General features: G+C 42.3%; 1 protein-coding gene across 1 annotated transcript in view; it reads left to right on the top strand.

Annotated features, from left to right (window-relative positions):
- The window catches only part of STT3B (STT3B, catalytic subunit of the oligosaccharyltransferase complex), a 136,070-nt gene that overhangs the window by 67,300 nt on the left and 53,146 nt on the right, over positions 1–15,624 (top strand). Inside the window, exon 3 of the mRNA XM_018563761.1 lies at positions 1,281–1,568. Within this exon, the coding sequence (XP_018419263.1) occupies positions 1,296–1,568 (273 nt within the window). The 5' untranslated portion in view covers positions 1,281–1,295. The remainder of the gene's footprint in view (positions 1–1,280; positions 1,569–15,624) is intronic.

The raw sequence follows: 15,624 nt of genomic DNA, 5'->3' as shown, positions 1-15,624 counted from the left end.
ATGAATTGCTCAGATTTACATAGGTCTTATATTTAAAATGTGTGTGTGCGTATGTGTATATATACATAATTATTGTCTTTATATGAATATAAAGGCTATAGTTCTTCTTAAACATAAAAAAAATTATCTTGCATTTTTTAAAACATTTATTTTAATTTTATTATTTTAGTAATAAGACAATAGTCAAGTGGAATTGGACATCTTTATTCAATTCCTTAAACCATTTTAGTTAATGGATTGGTTTAAAACAAACAGCATTTTCTTTCTGAATGGAGAACATTTAACTTTTTAACCTAGATGATTTGCAGTAATTAAATGGGACATTAGAGGATTAAAAAAAGTCATCTAGATATCTGAGGCTGTTAATTATAGATGTGGTACAATTTGAAACCTCCAGAACCTATTTAATTGTACTATGATGCATTTAAATTCTTCATACTCATTTGTATTTTTATACTGTTTTTAATTTGCCTTAGAAGTAGAGTATAAAATCTGTATTCATTGTATTGTTAAAGTGACATTAAACTTGGGCATTAAATCATAAAAATACATTCAAGTACATTAACTATTAACAAAAATATAGTTTATTTGTGTATACTATTACTATATTTGTACACTGGGCTGTAGATCCTGTAGATCCTCAAATCCTATCTGAATTGGTGCGGACACTGTCCTTACTTCTTGAGGGGAGCTACTTTTGCTTCCCCATGGTCCCTGTGTGTGTTGCAAAGTAGCCACCACTCCAAGCTCACTCCTGTGAGGGACAATCTCAATACAAATTAGTACACTAAATGGAGGATTGTAGTCCATCATGGGAGTGAGCTTGGCGTGGTGGCTACTTTACAACACACACATGGACAATGGGGAACAAAAGTAACTACCCTTCAGAAAGAAGGACAGTGTTGGTACTAATTCAGAGATGATTAGAGGATCGGACAAAATTTGCACTGTCTGTGCCGCTGTCGGCACCCTTTCGGCCGGCTTCACGGCCGCCAATGAGCTGCTGGCTCTGTTCAGGTATCCTGACGGTAGCTGGCGACTACTGTCAGAATGCAATGCAAACAGCGGGGATTCCTCGATCGACACACTGGTAGTGTTGATGGAGGAATCTGCTCTACTTTTCTCATTCAGCCTGCGGGTTGAATGAGGAAAAGAGCAGTGTATGGCCAGCCTTATTCTAAAGCATAAGATGGGGGATGGTGTGTTTTGAAATAAATTCCATACACTAGTTGGATAATAAAGTGGTTTCCTTACTAAACTTTTATCATTTTCCCCTACAGGTGTACCCAGGATTGATGGTGACAGCTGGCCTTATTCATTGGATATTAAATATGCTGAACATCACAGTCCACATCCGAGATGTATGTGTGTTTCTAGCACCAGTTTTCAGCGGCCTTACATCAATTTCCACCTTCCTGCTCACCCGAGAACTGTGGAACCAGGGAGCAGGGCTTCTAGCTGCCTGCTTCATTGCTATAGTGCCAGGCTACATATCCCGATCAGTAGCTGGATCTTTTGACAATGAAGGCATTGCTATTTTTGCACTGCAGTTTACATATTATTTGTGGGTAAGTAATTGGATTTTCCTCTTCCCTGTAGCCTTTCTCCACGCTCTGGCAGAGAAACAATAACTACCTTTATGAACTGCATAAATTGTCTGCACGTTCATCTGCATTTTCCTCACACACCAATGGCTTTTTAACATACCCCATCACAATTTTAAGGAATGAATAGAAATACTGCTGGTTTTTATATGAATTTCCGTGCAAAGCCATTTTTTCCCCAATTTTCTTGTTTTTTTAACACGTTACTGTCAGCCAAAATCCATTTCAGATTTCTGCCGTCTCTCCTGAGCTGCCTTGAGCAGTGTTCAAGCTTTCACCCTCAGATTTGTGATATTCGTGCTTTTTATATAGTTTACAGACAGACTCTTCTAAATGCAAATTACTGTTGGCAAAGTTTCTTTTCTGAAATAGACATCTCTATTCGGTAGGCACAACATGCCATGCTAGTTTACCAGAGCATTAATAAAGATGCTGCCATTATTGGCTGTAACGAAAGTATTTCTATGAATGTTTATGATATCACTTCATGCTTTGAACTTGATTTATTTACTATGAATATTAGTTACTGCCTTATGTACTTTTAAATGCTTTGAAGTGAATGTAAAGTTTGCTACCTTAATGGTATTAGGAAGTATGTGCTGTGTTCGGTTTTACATTGCAGGGAGCATCAAGGAATCTGTCTCGTGTAGGAATTGCTGTTTTTAGTACCAGTCCGCCCCACTCACTTAAAATGCATGTACAGGTGAAACTCGAATAGTCAGAATATCGTGCAAAGTTCATTTATTTAACTAATGCAACTTAAAAGGTGAAACTAATATATGAGATAGACTCATTACATGCAAAGCAAGATAATTCAAGCCGTGATTTGTCATAATTGTGATGATTATGGCTTACAGCTCATGAAAACCCCAAGAACCCCAAATCCACAACCTCAAAAAAGTAGATTACATGCAATCAATAAAACAAGGATTGTACATAGAACAATATTGGACCTCTGAAAAGTACAAGCATGCATATGTACTCAGTACTTGGTTTGGGCCCCTTTTGCAGCAATTACTGCAATTACTGCAATTACTTTTGCACGATATTCTAATCGAGTTTCACCTGTAGAGCCAGGACATTTTTTTTCTCTTTTGATAGAATGTGGAGTGCACTAAATACCAGTGTATTCAAGCAACTTTGACCCCCACAGTCACAGCACAACCCTGTCTGAATAATTTGACCCCAAGTTCTTACCCAAGAGTGGACTTAAGAGATGCACTGTTACCGATACTAGTATCAGTGCCGATACCGAGTATTTAGGCGCGTGCTCCCGATGCCTATCCCGAAACCTCCGGTATCGGGAAGCTGGGCGGAGAACCATTACATGCTTCCTGATTGGCTGGGAAGGCGGCTCCATGCTCCCTCGTCACCAGGGGGACACAAAGAGCGTTTCAAATTTTACAGAAAAAAAAAAATACCATCAGTGGTGGCATAGATGATGATCAAGGCTTGATCAGTGTTAATCTTTAACTTCCCAGTTTTAGTGCTTCTCCTCTGCTTGCATCCGCTGCCCTGATCTTGACTGCAGCATCTGCAAAGATCTTGTCACTTAAGGATATAGGCGAACATGTGACATTCCCCTTGTCCTCCCACAAAAGTGATTGCTACCCGAGCAACCATTTATCAAGCTCAAGTGCTGTCAAATGAGGGGTGAGTTGAGGGAGGGCATTCATAGCATATAGGGGAATGGTTGGTACGTGGCTAGAATCTGCATGAAGGATCAGGGCATCACCCAGGAGCAGGGTAGACAATTTAAGACACACACAAGGGTGGCTCCATAGGACCCTGCAAGAGAGAGGAGACCCTCTAAATCAAGAGATCAGGGCCAGTGCTCAGGAGACCAGCTTATTCTGCAGCAAACTAAAATGCGAACCTCATGGAGCAGCATCCATTGTAAATGATTTAATCAACATTGGAAATGTAACATTTTAACTTAAATATCACTTTAATATTGAGTTGCCCTTTGCACTATAATAGTATTCACCTTCTGGGAAGGATTTTCACAGTAGGTTGGTGTGTGTTTGTGGGAAATTGTGTCCACTTAGCAAAGCAAGTATTTGTAAGGTCTGCTAGAGGTTAGACAAGAAAACCTTCCACCCAATCAACATTCCAATTCATAACAAAGGTGTTTATAGGGTTCAGGGTCAAGGCTTTGTGCAGGCCACTCAAGGTTCTCCATACCAAACTCATCCAACCATGTATTGTTTCAATATTCTGTTGAATGAATGAAGTGGCATGAGTTAAAATAACCAGCTTTGTGGAATTATTTTAGCTGTGCTTTGTTTCTGTGCTTACTGCTGTTAGATAAGCTTTCAGCACACAAACACTGAGCATAGTATGAATATACCATACCTGATCTATCACAAGAGGAAATGAGCAGGACCTGAATGCTGCATTAATGGCACAGATTAAATCTTTTGAAAGGAAGCTGTATTTCATGTTGTATTATTAATCATTGTAAAGAGCAGCTAAGACTTCTATTGCAAAGGAGTGATTTGCATATAAGCATCCCTTTCTTTCAGGACATAAATGTCATTTTATTTTTGAAGTAGTACTAAAAACAAAATGCAGGTCATTTTTTAAACAATCTACCAAAACTTTGAACTATATTTGCTGTGTTGAACATTTCTTTCAAATGAAATGTGAAATGCTTATATTTTATTCTAAGTTGTGGAGAAGAATCTGTACTGTCTAGTGGTTTAAAGCTGAGTTTCAAAACTCCAGGGATGCAGTTATATAATATAAAATGGGTGCTGTAACTGAATGGGAACTGTCCACCATTGCGCCATCTGAACTGTAGCATCATTCAAGCAACTTCCTGTGAGCCTAGGGTACCAAGGGCCCTCCCCCCCACCCTGGACTCTAATGTAACATTTTAACTTAAATATCACTTTAATATTGAGTTGCCCTTTGCACTATAATAGTATTCACCTTCTGGGAAGGATTTTCACAGTAGGTTGGTGTGTGTTTGTGGGAAATTGTGTCCACTTAGCAAAGCAAGTATTTGTAAGGTCTGCTAGAGGTTAGACAAGAAAACCTTCCACCCAATCAACATTCCAATTCATAACAAAGGTGTTTATAGGGTTCAGGGTCAAGGCTTTGTGCAGGCCACTCAAGGTTCTCCATACCAAACTCATCCAACCATGTATTGTTTCAATATTCTGTTGAATGAATGAAGTGGCATGAGTTAAAATAACCAGCTTTGTGGAATTATTTTAGCTGTGCTTTGTTTCTGTGCTTACTGCTGTTAGATAAGCTTTCAGCACACAAACACTGAGCATAGTATGAATATACCATACCTGATCTATCACAAGAGGAAATGAGCAGGACCTGAATGCTGCATTAATGGCACAGATTAAATCTTTTGAAAGGAAGCTGTATTTCATGTTGTATTATTAATCATTGTAAAGAGCAGCTAAGACTTCTATTGCAAAGGAGTGATTTGCATATAAGCATCCCTTTCTTTCAGGACATAAATGTCATTTTATTTTTGAAGTAGTACTAAAAACAAAATGCAGGTCATTTTTTAAACAATCTACCAAAACTTTGAACTATATTTGCTGTGTTGAACATTTCTTTCAAATGAAATGTGAAATGCTTATATTTTATTCTAAGTTGTGGAGAAGAATCTGTACTGTCTAGTGGTTTAAAGCTGAGTTTCAAAACTCCAGGGATGCAGTTATATAATATAAAATGGGTGCTGTAACTGAATGGGAACTGTCCACCATTGCGCCATCTGAACTGTAGCATCATTCAAGCAACTTCCTGTGAGCCTAGGGTACCAAGGGCCCTCCCCCCCACCCTGGACTCATGAGAATGCTACAGAGTTCTGACCCACACCATTACATGGCACTGCTCTTTGCAGCCTTCAGGAGAGAAGAGTAGGAGTTAGCTTTGTGCGTGAATGCTGTGGGTGGCCTGCAGCAGTGTGTCACATGGGTGTGCTGCATTTAAGGAGAGTAGTGATATTTAAAAGAGAACTATGGGGTAACCTTTTTATCCTTTTTAACCTATTTATAGTTCTCTTAAGGGTCACGGGAGGACATATACTTACCTCTTCCCATTACCCAAAGCTCAGTATACAGCGAGCTATATATTGAGAGCACCACAGCCGGGAGGAATCCCCGACAATACTGTCGAGATCTACCCAGCTGGCTGATGGGCAGAGCCTACTGTGCCTGCCCTCTCCCCGTTCGTCCAGTCAGAGCTGGAGGATTGGAGAGGGAATCCCCTTGGACTGACTGTCACCGCTCTCTGCAGGGAGATGATCGGAAAGTGAGTGAGCGACTGTATATGTTCGCTCACTTCCCGATCAATAGAGCCGACTTGACAGTCTCATTGTCGCACGTCGGCTCTAACTATGAGGGTGAATGAAAATCACTCACCTCATAGATCTCCTTTTAAAGCCCATTGCCAGCCTTGCGGAGGTACTTTATTGCTGGCATGTTTTGTTTTTTTAAACACCAAGTAAAAATGAAGCAGGCATATGCAGTAGCTGTATATGAACACAGAAACATACATTTTTTTGTTAGCTTTCCTCTTCATATCCTAATGGAAATGGCTGCCTTTGTGTTTTGCAAGCAGTATGTGTAAGTTGCAACTGAGCTTTCTCCTCCCATTCAATAGTATTTATAGTGGCAACCCCCCTTCTCCCCTGGACAGTGTATTGTGTGCAAAGGCAGAACTGGTGTTTAGTGATGGTGTTACACAGAATCACAGGGTGGGGGCAGCTTTTTACAGCCTGCTTTACAATCCGACCCCGGTGTCAGACTAAATTCCCTGTGGAGAAAATTTTAGAGTTTCTTGGTTTCAGGCCTAATAATAAGTTCATAAAAATGTAAGAAAGCTTACAATGCGAGTCATGAAAATGTGCACACATGTACATCAGCACTGCAAAAGGTGGAAATGGATTTTAAGAGGGGGTGTTATTTATTTTTTTGATACAGTTGCCCTTTAAGGTCTATTCACACCAGCCAGATCCATCGCAGTTCATTAATGCCCAGGCTTTATTTTGTGCATTAACATGCATTGTGTAAAGTTCATTTGGATTGGCTGCATAAAACCTAATGGCAGACCAAAAACTTGTACCTGCAGCTTTTTTTCATATTGTAGTGTACATCCTGCATTATCGTGCGCTGTAAGGCAATGCAAGTTAATCATTGAGACCATTAGGCTGCCGTTCAAAATTCAACCTGCGCCAATACACATTAAATGTGTTAACAAAATTTGAAGTGTGAACGGGTCTTAAAGTTCAGTTCGAGAGAGAACAAAGTCCATCCTCCCCTGGTAAGTTTCATACATTACAATAATTTTAGCAAACGATATTGCTGATTCCTGCGCTGCTTTGCATTGAAAGTCATACATAGATGATTGAGCCTTGATTTGTACTCCATTAGCTTTGTTCTAAATTCAGCACTTGACTTCTGTGCCAGATTGTGTTTTATGAAAGTTTTTCTTATAGGTAAACTCCAGGCACAGATTAAAGATTTTAAAAATCTGTTTAAATAGGGTGACTTTTTTATTAAATTTGACGACTGAGTAGGTGAAAAGATTGAATACTACTTAAGGGCTATGAATATAATTAGATTGCCTAGACTAGAACAAGTATGCAACACTCGTTAGGGGAATGGTCGCTTCCATTAAAGCCTTCTCACTAAGGTATTTTGCTTCATGACAGACTCCCTTTAAAAGCCTACTTTCTCTGCATTAATAATAGTCCTATCTTTTTGCCTCTGGCTTTTGGAAGACTTTTTTTTTTTTTTCTCCTTCGGAGGCCATGCCTTTATACATTTGACTGCTTTGATATATCCATCAGGCCACACAGTTTGTAATGCATTTACATTCATGTCTGCTATTCTCAGCTGAGTTAAGGGTTTTCATGTGCGGTGCAGGCAGGCTTAAACAGATAGCATTCTGAGTGGCACCTGGATGAGACTGCCTGCAGTCAATACGATTAAAAGCAAGCTTGTCTTGTAGTATTGCCAGTTTGCTGCTTTGGGGTCAGAAAATACATCTTAGACCCGCATTTTCAATTGAAGCCTGCAGAGACTTTGTGCCAGTCACAGGGATTAGACAATAATGCAATCATTGAAATGTAAGTTTCTGGTAAATCTTGTTGTAGGAACAAAACAGATTAGGAGGTTATCTCTACAAGTTTTTTTGTAAGGGACATGTTATGCAAGCACTGGCACACCAGAACATACTGCAATTACGCAGTACGAGGTATAGAGAGGATATTTCCTTTTTACTCGCAGAAAAAGTTGCACTGTATATGGCATTTATATAGGATATGTTCAGGCTTTAGATCCTGTCTACAGGACCGAAGGTGGCCATAAAGAGCCTAGTTCTTCCCTGGGTTTAATAAACGGGCTTGGAGCTTCAGGCCATTAGAACTGTTCATTTAGTGCACACAGATTCTTTAGTTTGCTAGAAAGTTTTTGCAGGGGAGCTGACCCTCCCTTTTCTCATTTGCAAAAAGGAAATAAGTAATTTGTGTGTGCATCTTCTGTCGGACAGGTTGCAAGACAGCCACAGTTGGAAAGTGTGATTAAAGGTGGTTATAATTACAATTTAAAGGACACCGTCTATAAATGTATGTCCCAGTGCAACGTTGATTAGTTAGCATTGTATTGCCCGTGATGCTACCATACTCTAAAGGAGAATTATGGGGCGAGTAAACACCCATTCCCATAATTTAAGCCAGCCTGTGACACTGAAGATGTCACAGGTCAGATCTATTGATCGGGAAGTTAGCAAACACATACCACCGATCGTTGACTTCCTGATCCTCTACCTGCAGAGAGCGATGATTGTCAATCATTCCTCCCTGAAAGGATACTTCCCCCCTCCGCTCCCTGGGCACAGCTGGCTCTTACTTTAGAGACGCAGTGCCAGCTGTCAATCGGCCAGCGGGGTGGATCTCGACAGTATTATCGGGATCCATCCTGGCACGGCTCTGCGCTCTCAGTTTATAGCGGGCAATAGCTTAGGACAATTGAGTTTTGGGTCACTAGAAGAAATTAGTATATGTCCTCCTGTGACCCTGAATAGAACTCTGGCCAAAAGAGGTTGCCCCATAGTTCTCTTTTAAGTAACCTCAGACTCCATAGCAAGTGAAGGATGGGTTCATTTTCCTGGAGTAATCATTTCAATCATCACTTTTTGTTTTCTAAACACTTTACGCAGGCTTTACTCATTTTTAACTTTTTTTTTTTTGTAAAAAAAAAAAAAAAACTTTATAGAGAAGTAAACATTTTAGCAGGGCAGAAGGCGACTGAAAAGAAGAAAATCTATTCTTTATGGTGGGGCTGTTTGTAACTTTCCTTTTTTTCCAGCTAGCTAGGAAATAGCAGTAAAGCTGTGTGCACACAATTTTGGCTGGATCAGACGAAATGCAATCTGTGGGTGGCCCCGTCTCCTTGACAGAAGTTGATTTTTGGATGCTGGAATATTGTCAGTCAGCTACAAGCACTGCTTGGGTATTCTGACTTAAAATACCATGTGCACAGCAGGACATTGAAAAAAGTAAATTGAGCTTTTATTTATTTTATGATGATTTTATGATGATTTATGAATATATTCTAGCTGAAATGTAGGCTAAACAAATCTTTTCTCAACTTTCAAATTTGAGATCACAGGATCACACCATTTTTCGGAACAGATCTGGTCTGGAAAATGGTGTGAACCTGCCTGAATAAAGACTGGTTACTGCTGGTCTCTTGCCTTTTGCATAGTGACTGGTCTTGTATACACCCCCTGTAGTTTCAGCAGGCAGTCTTCGGAGACTGTGTAGCACAGTTATAATTAGGGATGTCCCAATGCCACTTTTTCAGGCCCAAGTACAAGTACATCCCCTCATGTACTTGCCGATACCAATTACCGATACTTTTTCTTAAAGGAACAGGTGACTTTAAATGATCCATAGTACAACTACATGTTATGTACTATGGATCATGGTTTAACCTATTCATGTTAGCAGGGGAGAATTGTAACTCTATTGCTGGAGTGTAGTGGAGATGTGTGCTGTATATATGTACTACATATACATTACACACATCCAGTACACAAGGGCTCAAAATTTCAAGTCCTGAGCTACTAGCCAGGCCTTAAAAGTTACTCGCCACCAGTTGCCCCACCTAACCCCTACCCTGCCCCGGACTTAACTCCGCCAGGTCGGTCGTGTGACATGAGTACAGAGATCAGTAACAACGCGGAGTCCAGAGGCCAGCGGTGTGATGCACAGTACTAAGGTCAGCAGTACAGAGGTCAGTAATGTAACTCGGAGTGCAGAGGTCAGCAGTTTTAAGCTGCCCATACACCTTACACCACTCACACGACTTTCGCTGTGCGATGGTTGTAAGGTAATTAAAATTTTGTACGATCTGCCCATCTTGGACAGGCAGATCGTTTTTGTGATCATTGCAAGTCCTCCCCGCCGAGTGGAGGGCTTGCTGATGATTGTAATGCTGAGCGGGCAGTGAGCGCTTGCGCACACCAGCCTGTGCGGCTTTCGTCTTCTGAGCATGCCACCAACCCGCCGAAAAACGTACGATTTTGGCAGGTTTTCCAGCTAGGTTGGAAGACGAATGTCGTGTGACCGTACAGTAGATGCGGCCACATGCTGCCCATACACCTGCCGATTAACGTACTTTGCGGGATCACCCGCGATTATCGTACGATAATCGTCAGGTGCATGGGCACCTTTACCCAGAAAAAACAGGGACTTACAGTTCACAATTGATCTGATTCAGGTGCTCTCTTCCTCTCCTGGTGGGGGTGTTGAGGGGAGGGTCATCAAGGTCCAACATTGCAGAAATGTACAGAGGTTAGCAGGATGACGCACAGAGTTCAGTAATGTAACGCACAGTCCAGAGGTCAGCGGTAAGGAGGTCAGTAATGTAACGCACAGTACAGAAGTCAGCGGAACAGAGGTCAGTAATAAAGCACAGTACAGAGGTCAGCAAATAACGCCCAGTTCAAAAGTCAGCAGTGTAAGGCAGAAATAATGCACGGTACAAAAGTCAGCAATAGCACACAGTGGAGAGGTCAGCGGTGTAAGGCAGAAATAAAGCAACGCCAAGCGGTCAGCAAGAACGCACAGCGGTCAGCAAGAACGCACAGCGGTCAGCAAGAACGCACATCGCAGCAGTCAGCAAGAACTCACAGCGCAGCGGTCAGCGAGAACGGTCAGCGAGAACGCGCAGCGGTCAGCGAGAACGCGCAGCGGTCAGCGAGAACACGCAGCGCAGCAGTCAGCAGTTTAAGGCAGAAATAACAGGGACTTACAGTGCACATGGCTGGTGTGTCCTTTTCTTCTCCTGGTATGTGGGGGGAAAGGGGTACAGCGATCTGTCCGACATCACTCCTGTCTGACGTGAAGCCTCCCTTCAGGTCCGCACTGTCCTGCCATCCAGCTCTGCAGTCTTCCTCCCAGCCTATGGCAGATGACGGACAGCCAGCTGAGCTGAACTTTCTCCCGTCTTTTCTCCTCTTCAGCCGCTGCAGCTATAGAGCAGCCGCAGAGGAGAAGAGAAGGGGGAGAGCTGACCGGGTGATCGCCGCTGCTGAAGCGGCGGCAGATTCCTTTCTCATACTGCCGGCTAACAATACATTTACTATGATCCTCTGCTAACATGAATGGGTTAAATGATCCATAGTACAGGGCTACATACAGATCATTTAATCCATTCATGTTAGTATAATTGTAAATGTATTGTCTGCACTGTATTAGCAGTATATACTCTATATGTAGTATATAGAGTATATACTGCTAATACAGTGCAGACAATACATAATTGCTTAATAAATCTAGCAGGTCATCTGGCAGTCTCCGGCCACCTAAATTAGGACCCGGAGACTGCCAGATGACCCCGCTTGGAGCGCCGCCTATCGGAGCAGCAGTGACGCGACGCTCGGCGAGGTAAGTAAGAAGAAGAAAAAAAACATAGCGCAAGCTTCGGCGCTAGGCATCGGGGCATTTTGACAAGTACAAGTACTTGTCAAAATGCCCTGTATCGGGACATCCCTAGTTATAATTTCACCTTCACCTTTTGCAAGTTCACAATTGGGTTTGAAAAGGCATTTGATAAAAATAGATTTTGTACGCTTTGTGGCGATTGAGGAATATGCTTGAATACAAATTTTTGTGCTTGGAAGTCTGCGTTAATTTAAATCAAATCTTAACCCTTGCAGTGAGGCTACCTCTGCACCACAAGGGTTAAGTGTTTTGTTTTGTCTAGGGAGCCAAAATAACAGTTATATTCACCCTGTCTGAGCTGGCTTGCTCTTAGACTAGTCCCTTTTAGCCTCGCTCCCCTCCAGTGGTTTAGGTCCTGTGAGTCAATCGGGTTCTATACAGTGTATTGGACGTGAGGACGCCGAGAGACCTACCATCATTGGAGTGGAGGAGGAGACAGGCTGGAGGGATCAGTGTAACGGAAAGCCAAGATCATGGTTCAGGTGAGTATAAATTTGTTACTTTAGCTCCCTAGACAAAATGAGCACTTAACCCTTGCAGTGCGGGGGTAGCCCCACTAAGGTTTAAGAGCAGATTTGCCCAGAGTCCTGCTCTATTCACAAAATGTGCGCAGAAGAGTTTAGGCTGTTCTTTGATTAGGAAAGGTCTGTATTAGCACAGCTAGATATTTTCTGCAATCCATTTTCTATCATCATTAGTATATTATATCTGCTGAACGGAAATATCTAAATATAGCATATTTGTTTTTGTGCATTGTACATCACTTTCTTTTTCTGCAGGAAATGTTCTTTACTGGTATCCAGATTACAGAAAGCTTTTCATGTCTGTGAGGTTGCAATGCATGCTCTCCACCTGCATATTTGTCATTCTTCGTACATAACAAGCATATATGAGTCTCTTTCTGATTCCCATTATTGCTGGATATATACACACTCTGTGTTCTGCAATAGAAAATATTTTTATTCAATGCATGAAGACCGCACAACGGTGACTACAGTCATATAGTCTGCCGAGTTCTGTCTTTCACAGGAGAGTAAAACTACCTCTATTTTTCAATGACAGTTCCAGGCTAACCACAGGGTTATTTCTGTAAGCTTCTCATATAGAGCTTCATTTTAACTTTTTTCTTTTTTTTTTTCCGGTCAAATGTGTACTTTCAAGATTAGTGACTTTAGCTTTAGAAGATATATCTATATATATACAGGGCTCAAAATTTCAAGTCCAAAGCTACTAGCCATTGCAGAGGTCAGCAATGTGACGCGCAGTACAGAGATCAGGGTCTGACGCACAGTACAGAGGTCAGCGGTCAGTATGTAACACAGTGCAGAGGTCACAAAGAAAGTACAGGGACTTGCAGTTGCCTTGACCTCCTCTTCTCCTGGTGATGGTGGGGTAGCAGTGAGGTTGCCTGCACGTCCAGCCGGCTCCAGGTGCTCTCTCTCCCGCGCAGCAGAAGCCGGCCAACTGCGGTTCTGCAGTCTTCCTCTCCCACCAATGGCAGCTGAGGTGGGCGGAGGAAACAGCTGTGGCCACCGAGGAGCCCAATCAAAGAGGGCACAAACTATGGCAGTGGAGCTTCTTGTTCTCTTCTCCGCAGTCTTAAAGAGCCCCCCCTCCCAGTCCATATCTTTCGGACGTTATTAATCTGAGTTGCCCCACTCAGTATGCCCCTCGCTTGCGGTCATATTGAGTGGGGCACTAAGATTAATAACGTGCTGGATTAGTCTGACCCAGGGGCGGACTGGGCCCGGGGCAGGGTGGCAATTGCCCCCCAAGCCTCTCTGATACCTTTGCAAACGCCCCCCACTGCCGCCATAAGCATTTAATCTCTCCCCTCTCAGTCGCTCTGCTGCTGCAGAGGCCAAGAGGGGAGAGATGAAGTCCTTGCCGTGGCGGGGCGCATTTGTAGCTGCAGCAGGCGAGAAAGAGAAGAGAAAACAGAAGCGAGCGAGCAATCTCCGCGGCGGTAGTGTCCCATCCCTAGTCCCGCCGGCGAGGCAACATTGCTGACATTTCACTCGCCAATTGCGAGGGGGCAAGTGGAAATTTTGAGATATATATATTATTATTTTTTTTTTTGCAGTGTACAGAGGTTTAGTATAAGGAAATCATTTTCTGCACGGTTCCATCTGACTTTGTATGGTAATTTTGACTTTTCAGGGAAAAAAATGATATAGTTATGCCCCTAGTTATCACAAAGTGCAGTGCAGACACCAGTAAGAAGTGCCCACATGACACTGTGTAACCCATTGGGGATATGTTTAAGTATTTTTTCTAAACTTCTGTTAAGCCCACAAGCAAAACTACACAAAACTCTGCTGAGGACTTTAATCTGTCAGGCTGTAAACATTGAATGAGGCCCCAACTCTGGGACTTAAAGTAAGTAAATGGATGCAGTAAAGGGGTATAGTGTAGTTTAGGCAGGAAGGGGGGGGGAGATCATCAAGGTTGAGATAAAAATACATCTATCATTTAAAATGACTCTAATTGAGGAGTTAAATCTTTATAATGCATTCAAGTACCTTATTAAGAATACTGTATCTTTGTGTTTCACTCATTGTGCTAATATCCCCAGATGTCACAGTACCTTAACAAAAATGTAGCTTTTTTGTGTATCACTCAACTGTAGATCCTCAAATAATCCTTCCTTCTGGGGGGTGTCTGCTTGTGTTCCCCATGGTCCCTATGTTGTTTTAAAGTAGCCACCGCTCCAAGCGCACTCCCCTGATGGACTACAAGCTCAATTACTACTTTTTAAGACACACACAGGGACCATGGGGAACAAAGGTAGCCACCCTCCAGGAGGAAGGACAGTGCCTGCACCAATTCAGAGATGATTTGAGGATTTACAGATGAGTGATACACAAAAAAGCAAAATATTTGTTAATAAGGTACTGTGATGTTTGGGGATATTAGCACATATGGTGAGCACTTTAAGGATGCAGTCCACTCACAATATCGTCTGTTTAAGGGCCCTGGTAGCCCACTTTTTTTGAAACTAAAGTTCACACATCCATCTTGGATACCCTTGCAGGGGTTGTTCAGTACAACATTCATACACCGCTTGCAACATAACACAAGTTTATTCTCCTGGCTTCCACTTTAAACATTACCACTTCTGATCCACTGGTCCTCTTGGAAGTGCTCTCCCACACTTCTACTGGGGGCCCCTCAGGCTCACGACTCTCCTAGCCTCACCGGTTCTCTTCCAGGCACACTGGCTGTCTTCGTGTGTCTCCAACACACACACCACCTGACTCTTCACTTTAACGTCTGGGGGAGTCCTCCTGACCCCTAAACAGTCTGTTCCTATTCCCCAGCAGGAGCTAATTCCATTAGCCAGCATCCTATGCTTAAGGGCTGTGCACACATCGGGTGCTAGTCACTGTTAAAACCCTGTACCCAGGCCCAGAACTTTCTTCACTCCTGAATCACTATGAAATGTCCAAGGAACCCTAGCAAAATCTAGAAAATCCATTTCTTCCTGAGACCTCTCAGCCCCTTTGGCTGAGAGTCTCTGGGTGATCATAACACCCATTACTGCAGTGGGATTGCCACATACCACAGTACTTGAATGCATTTTTAAGATTTAACTCCTGAGTTTAGGGTCACTTTAAGCTTGGCTTTCCATAAACCAGCCCATGAAGGGTGAAGTAGAATAAACAGAGGATCAACACCAGGCAGATATTCAAGAAGTCAGTTTATTTGGCTAGCTGGGAACAAGCAGCAGTTCAGGCGTGTTCAAAGAAAATGGTCACTATATTACAACTGGGGTGACCAGCCTATTCTTTTCTGCCTATAACATACGTTTATAAAGACTTTGTATTTCTTCATTTAGAAGAACAAATATATTTTTTTTGTTTTTTACTGCAATAGCTCAGCTTTCCATTTTGTAACTTGATAACTTTTTAAAAACAGTGGTAATTTAGGTTTCACTATAACAATTACCAGTCATTGCACCCATCTTTTTATGTAGCCATCAGCATTTTTCATAAAAGGTAGTTGTATTATCCAGCGAGGCAACCGCTAAATGCTTGAAGC

The sequence above is a fragment of the Nanorana parkeri genome, unplaced genomic scaffold (genome assembly GCF_000935625.1).
Source record: "Nanorana parkeri isolate BGI_ZX_2015 unplaced genomic scaffold, ASM93562v1 scaffold692, whole genome shotgun sequence".
Taxonomy (NCBI): Eukaryota; Metazoa; Chordata; class Amphibia; order Anura; family Dicroglossidae; genus Nanorana; species Nanorana parkeri.
The sequence above is the reverse complement of the archived record's forward strand: the minus strand, read 5'-3'. Positions and strand labels throughout refer to the sequence as shown.